Below are 7,500 nucleotides of genomic sequence, written 5' to 3'. Positions count from 1 at the left end.
GAATTATTGTATACAGGAAGGCGCTGGACACAGCGGGCCCAAGTCACAGTCAGCAAACATATCTTGGGGCATGCGGTTTGAAAAGTGCCATCCAAGGTTTCAACCCAGCGAACGCAAAAGAAAAGAGACCTCTGCTAGCAGGGAAGACTAATACACGTTGTAAGCAAAAAAATCTGAATGTTCCTTCCGATTGCTAGAACAGAAGGTGTTACACTGAGCCACAGGCGACTAATGGGAGCTTGGCCATGAAGCCAAATTTGGGTGACTACACACGTACTGTAACGAACCTTTCAGGCACTTTTTGGTTGTCCTCAGATATATAGATACCAGGCTCCACCGTGATCACCATACCCGGATGTAGCCCCAGGCTTCTACTGACCATATGCGTGTCATGAGTGTCCATTCCCAGATAATGACCCACGTGATGAGGGCAAAATTCAGCTGCTTTCTGCAAACCAAGAGGATCAGCTATGAGCCTCCAGATGAAAAAAAAAAAAAACCAAACAAACAAAAACACCGAAATACTTATTTCTAAAATCCTCAGTAAGATGATGTATTCAGACCCCGTCCGCACGTTTCCGGATATTTTCGAAAATGGAGACTTTTCCCTCCGGTTTTGCCTCTCGTCCACTACGAATACGGCGTTTTCGTTCCCCAAAGAGGAGGTTATCGAATACGATGACCTCAGTGGCTAGTGTATAGGTGGACGTGGATGGGCAAATACGATTCGAAAACGCCATGTGTGGACGCAGATTTGCTTCATGTAAGGAGAAAGTTATCCGTTTTCGGACATATCCGGATACGTATGGACGGGGCCGGATGAGTTGACAACCGAGTCCGCACAGACGAGGGAGTAGTCAGACGGATTGATGCGATAGAAAGATTTAGCATTGCATTTACGTGAAAATGCAAACGGAAGGTTACAGCATTTCATAAAAGCATGGAAATTGAATTAGTTTCCCTTTTCTCACACGTTCAGGAAGTTATTCGATGTCAGCATATAACAGTAAAAAAAATTGCCAAAATCAAGTTTCATTGATAACAATTATAGCAACTTTCTTTAATGTCAATGAGTTTAGCACTAGAGCACTAATTGGAGACAGACACTACAGTAATAAATTAACTCAAATCAAATCAAATGTTGGTTTTTGTGGAGAAAAGAAAACCGGAGTACCTGGAGAAAAATCTCTCCGGGAGCAGAAAGGAGAACCAACAAACTCAACCCACATATGACGCCGACGCAAATTTCCCTTTCGTAAACGGTCGTTGCCATTTCTCAGAACGGTCGTTGCCATTTGAAACGGTCGATGCCATTTATAACGGTCGACTACACACTTCACTTCAAAGGAAATTAAAAGAAACAAACTAAGAAAAAATATTAACAAAAATTAAGACAAAAAAGGAAAAAAAACATTTATAAAAGAAAAACTGGAGGAAAAAAAGAGTCCGAAAATTTAAAGACTCGAACTCGGGTTCTTAGTCCTCACCCTAAACAGAACCCTAACTCATATGACCAGCGAGACACAACTTTCAGTACCTGCAACCTTTTAAGTTCTTAGACCTAATGAGTGTAGTTCAGAGCTTAAAAATGGCATGGACCGTTCTGAGAAATGGCAACGACAGTTTCAAATAGCAACGATCGTTTACGGAAGGGAAATAAGCGACGCCGAGTCTGGGAATCGAACCCGGGCCACATTGGTGGGAGGTGAGTGCACCCCTCCTCCCCTGATTCTTGACAAAACCCAAATTTCTGCGTCACGTTTGCCATTTGTCGTAGACGCAATCCTAAATCTCTAAAGTGTCTCAGCTCACCCCTACTGGGCAGCCGGAAAATGTTGGTAATTTTACCTTTTTCAATTCACTCTCTGTTACGTTGCTCGGAAGGAAACCTATCTCTATGAAAAATAAAAACATTTGATGTAAATAATCTGTTGATTCAAAACGACACATTTCAGTTAAGCAAAAGTTTCGGCAGGTACATTTGCCCTCATCAATGCAAGTAACCACATGCAAAAGAAAAACAACTCTGATCCTCCCATCAAAGTGCGCTTTGGAAAAAAGTTGAAAAACATTAAATATTGCGGTTAAATCACCCACCCTAAACTGGCTTTTCCCGTGGGTGATTGACGTACAATACATACATAATTAACCACTCCCCATAGGGGCTTTTCAGGGCCAATGAAACAGAATCAGCGTAATGAGAGAACAGAGCAACAACTGTTAAGAATCCCAACTGGCCGGAGTCAAACCAATTGGCTATTTAGAAGTGAAACCGAAAAGTTGAACCAGGACTACCAGGAACAAATTCAAGGAGTGATCACAACGGTTCTTTAACCCGGGATCTTCGGATCTCGAGGCAAGCGCCCTAACCACTCTTCCGAACTGCCTCCTGTGGGTGAACTCTGCGGTGCGCATCTTAAATGCTGACCGTTCTTTTCAAAGAGAGACGGAAGTGTTGTAACCCGGTCAAGCGTTGTAAGCAATCACCGTATTAACAAAATGTCCACGGTTTAGATGCCTTTACATGTGACTTTCACATCATAACGTTAAAAATATCAGGATACGAAAGCAATCCCCATATAGTAACTCTGGCAAATCATGGCCAAAACATTCCTATCAAACTCCAAAGTTCTGTAAACAATCCCCCGAGACAGCCACATCCGTAAATTCGCGATTCTCAACTCTCTTCATCATCATCATCTCTTTTATTTACCACTGGAGTTCAGAGTAGTTAAGTGATTAGAAGCAACTATCTCCAAACGTTTTACCCTCCCAACCATGATACACCACAGAGGACAGACCCACAACATCGGGAACTCCACGCCCTACTCTCTGCGAATAGAGTGTTGGTTCTGAAAGGTTAGCAAATGGTTATGGAAGGAAAGTAAAAGGAACTTTATTTAAGGGTCTAGTCTTCCAGCGCTGGAGCACTAATTGGAACACCGCAAACTGTGAAATCAAATTATTAACGAAAATCAAATGTTGGTTTTTGAGGAGAGGGGAAAACCTTTGTACCCGGGGAAAAACCTCTCCCGCAGAGTAGAGAACCAACAAACTCAACCCACATATATCCTGAGTCACAACGGTGGAAGGCGAGTGCTCTCACCGCTGCGCCAGCCCTGTTCCCCATTGAAGGGCTGTGAGATGGGGCCTATCCTTATCAGAGAAGACTAGAGGGACTAACCATTCGCAGTTTCCACTACAGAGGCAGCAGTTTCTCCTCAGTTATTCAAAGACCTTGAGTGTTAGTCCGGCTGGAGTTTTGATCCCGCACATGCATTAGTTCCGATGCTCAACCATTTGAGCCAACCGGACACTTATTTTGCTTACTTACGGATTAACTCTTCGCCAAGAAGTAGCAGCATAGCGTGATAGATATAGTCTAATGAAGCGTCTTTTTGACAAAGCTGGAAACATGAAAACAAAGATATAACGCGAATTGAAATAAATAAGATGAAATTTGTAAACTACATTGTTCCTACAGGTGTCCTTTTCTTAAACTGCAGTACTTCTCGCATTTCACTTTTGCAGGCTGTGTTCTGTTGGGAACAACAGCGTCATCAGAAATTTCAGTTTGGGTTGAAATGATTAAACCCAATTAAATAAGTAGAATTTCTTCTTCTCTATCTTCATGCAAGACAATATAATATATTCTATATTGGAGGGAGTGTATGATCGGATGTGCGACTATCGCGCGCGGAATGTAAAAGAAAGTTCCATTCATTCTTCGTCTGGAATGCGTTCTGACTTTCTTATAAAACTAGAGAACAAGAACTGCGGAGAAAGAAACACACATGGCGGCGACTTGGCTCTCTGCGACTTCGTTCTGGAAATCATGAACGAGACGTCCAAACTGCATGTAAACCAAGCGAAAAAGTGTTTTTCCCTCTTGGATCTTTCTGGTCAGAGCAAGGACCTTCCGCCCTCCCTGTAAACAGCCTCCTTACGAGATTTGATTTCATTTAAGAATGATCAATCACACCGAAAAGTCTTTGACGCAACAAGAATAGTACAACTGTGCTGAGCGTAACAGTTCGCCAGCCACTGAGGGATGCTGCAAGCAGTTGCTGACGAAGAGTCAGGATTGAAACCACTCTCACCTTCAAACACTTCTTCTGCACTCTGAGAACCAACTCGTACAGTTCTCGCTGAGGCTCGCTAAATTTGCCGCTAACCGGCCAAGTCCGAGTGATATCACTGGAATAACCATGGAATTCACTTCCAGCATCCATAAGCACAAGTTCGCCGTCCCTGGACAAAACAACCAAAACAGGAAAAAGAAATTCAGCCTTCCACACACGGAGTGGAGCAAAGACAGACAAATGGCTGCTGGACAGTGGAGAACGTTGTCTTCCCGGGTGTCAAAAATAACGAGCAAAAATTGATCTTTTTTCTCTTTCGGTCCTCTAAATACAAAGATCGGAAACTCATTTTTGGACAGAAACGTTCTATCAAGCGAGATGACAGACTTTCGTAAGACAACGCTCTTTTAGTACTACTTGTTTCTTGCAGTGTTTGGGCGGTACGGTGAATTTCATTGTGGTCCGCAAAAATACAATTCTCCGGTTTTTCATGTGACGGAACAGCGACCGGGTTGGTGCTCTTGAACAAAGAAAGGGCTATCATATTTTCCTATAACTAACTAACTTAACTATGAAGGACTATTCTTTGCACATGCAGACACTTTCTTTTCTACCTGCAAAAAAATATTGCCCATAATCACTTGAGTACATTCTGTAAAGGCCTTTCGACAAGTATTTCCTGGCACTTATCTATCGTCGATAAGAACAGTTTTAAATAGGAAAAAAGACACGAGATCGGCCAATCATAAGCAATTGCAAAACGTTTTGAAACTAATGGACTGATGACATTATTTTCATAACATTTTTTGTCACATTCGTGTCTTTCTTAGTTGTTCTTTCATTCTTGGACCTAGGTTTACACAACGGCTCAAAAAATAAGCAATCGTGGTTTTTGTGCATTAACGTTCGAGGTCTTTCGAAAACATTTAATGTTTGGAAAGTCGTTTCATACAAAAGTCAATGTTTTCCAAAGTCGCAAATCTCGAAAGACAGAGCATAATTTAAAATTTTCCGAGTCCCAGCAAGCCAATACGTCTCACTACGCGTATGTATTCCACCTTTTTTATACTCTTATTCTCGAGCACGAAAAGTATTCAAGTTTAGCTTTCGGCCAAGAGAGTATTTAAAAGCAACAATAGTCAGTAATTAGGTTATGTAAAAATCCAGATGGATTGTTCAATTAAGATCTATGACACTATGGACAGTTCGATATGCAAAGTATATCTTACAAAGAAAACACGATAAAATTAGTAAAGGGTGGGGGTGCTACTTGGGTGGAAGATGATGTATTGAATTGTGGGTTGATTCTGGAAAATGACCACCGCAAAATACCCAGGAGTGGTCACGTTCTACTGGAACGACAGGCATTTTAGACAGCAAAAATCTAAAACTAACCACAGAAAGCATGCGCCGGGACCACCCAACAGGGGAACGCCTTTGCAAACTTTTGCAATGAAACGCGAATCTGCACCTGTTTCACAGTTATCGACTGACTTGAAACCAAAATGAATGTACAGCTATAAGTGTTAAGTTCACTTCATCGACTCTTGTGGATACAAGTAACGTTTACCTAAGAACCTGCGTATTGTTGATATAGTGAAGTGTGTTTGCCATGGGACCACTTGCTACCACAGGCGGATATGCTAGTCTCTCGGCTCCAGCCATCCGACATTCATACTCCACGATGTTATGCAGGTGAGACTCTTCCAGACCGGGACGAGTGCTCCGCATAACCTTGATAAAGAAATTCATGAATATAACAAATGCATGCAGGAACCTACGATAAAGATGAAAAGATGGACCATGGAGGAGGGGCTTTCGACGGCACCTCGAGCTCAGGATCTCACTCCGGCTTTTCGGTGACCGTGTTATCATACAATGTCATATCACATAATTTGTTCTGTTCTGACAAGTACTAGGACTTGCGCCAATGTAAGCTAATGTATATGTCATATCATGACTATGATATATTCAACGCCAGGTGATGACAGTTATGCGATTATCTTAACTCCGGTCTCGATAGCATGTTGCATTATCATAGGACTAAGGCTACATATACATACACAAGTAACGGACGAATTTTCGACCAGTTAAAAAATTTGACCGGACATTTTGTTCGCACGGAACCGTGCAATATTTTCTCCATGTTCACACGGAACGAACTAACCGCAAATGAATTTCAACTTTTGTCAGAGGTTGTCAGACAAGTTCATTCAATTCTCCTTGGATATTCGAACGTTTTCACGCTTCTCGTCCGCCACGACGAGATTTTGTGGTGACAAAATTGTCCCACCAAAGAGGCGCCAAGGGGACGTAGTCCCCGGTGTTGTGGTCTAACCTTATCTGGACGGGGGGATCTTTCACTTCCATAAAAATTAATTGTAAACTGCGTAACAAGCAGTCTGGCTAAAATCCCCCACAAAGTATTGTAAATTAGTCCTGAAAAGCCCCGTGGGGAGAGACTAATAGCCTATCGATTGTATTGTATTCGATTGTTCTGCCCGGTAATTTTAATTTTTAATTAACAATGAAATGGTAGCGAGAAAAGCGGTTAAAAACTCGACACACTCCATCTTCGTAAGCTTAGTTACCAAGCATTCATGCAACCACGCCTTTGCCGCACAAGAATTTCGACGGTCAAGGTTTCACACTGCACAAGTTACCAACTAAGAATTCGTTCCCGATTTTGGCGTTCAAATTTTTGAACGCTTTGGCGTGTAAATTTTGGCACTGTTAGCGTGCCATGGGACTGTTAGCGCGCCACAATCGATTGACACTCGCTCTATACTCTACAAAATTATTCCATCGCTGTGACCATAGGAGCAACTTCCGTATTGCACCCCATAATATATTTTGCACTCATCCCTTATTTATGCATTTGTCATTGACCAATCAGAAACGTGATATTCTCTTTAGTATATAATAAGTGATGAAAAAGCAGAGTAAATAATGTCTCACCTTCACAATAGCTCTGGCCGTCAAAGAGGCTGATTCTCTCAGGAGTTTTATTTCTGCTTTTGACTTAACAAGTCTGAGCATTTGAGTGTTATGACCCAAAATAAGTAAATCTGGAAGAAAGGTGAGCAAGTTTCATTAGTAATTTTCGAATGGATGAAATTTCGTACATGTATATTTAAACTGAGGAATGGACATGAAGTGAAAATTACAAAAGGGAGAAATGATCCTCACAATTATCTGGACAATTTAAGGACGGTGCCCCTACTAATGCAAAGGTGTTTTTGCGCGGTTTATAAATACGCGGGAAAAGGATATCTTAAAAAAAGTTATCGAAATCCAAAAAGAAAATTGGGGGTAACCACATATTTTTCAAAGATCAGCAATACTTGTAAAAAGCTTTAATCTACAAAGCAATTTATGGTGTCCTTTTCCAAATTGAAGCTTAATACTTAGTTAGTTA

General features: G+C 41.6%; 1 protein-coding gene across 2 annotated transcripts in view; it reads right to left on the bottom strand.

Moving 5' to 3' along the window:
- Positions 1-7,500, bottom strand: part of LOC138029129 (xaa-Pro aminopeptidase 3-like) — a 23,979-nt gene that overhangs the window by 2,157 nt on the left and 14,322 nt on the right. For both annotated transcript variants that reach the window (XM_068876830.1, XM_068876835.1), the window contains 6 exons: positions 7,041-7,150; positions 5,653-5,816; positions 4,101-4,251; positions 3,335-3,407; positions 1,849-1,895; positions 288-448 (listed from right to left, as the gene is read on the bottom strand). In XM_068876830.1, the coding sequence (XP_068732931.1) occupies positions 288-448; positions 1,849-1,895; positions 3,335-3,407; positions 4,101-4,251; positions 5,653-5,816; positions 7,041-7,150 (706 nt within the window). The remainder of the gene's footprint in view (positions 1-287; positions 449-1,848; positions 1,896-3,334; positions 3,408-4,100; positions 4,252-5,652; positions 5,817-7,040; positions 7,151-7,500) is intronic.

Source organism: Montipora capricornis, chromosome 2 (assembly GCF_036669925.1).
Source record: "Montipora capricornis isolate CH-2021 chromosome 2, ASM3666992v2, whole genome shotgun sequence".
In the NCBI taxonomy this organism is placed as follows: domain Eukaryota; kingdom Metazoa; phylum Cnidaria; class Anthozoa; order Scleractinia; family Acroporidae; genus Montipora; species Montipora capricornis.
Note: the sequence above shows the minus strand (reverse complement) of the source record. Positions and strands in the feature narration are given on the sequence as shown.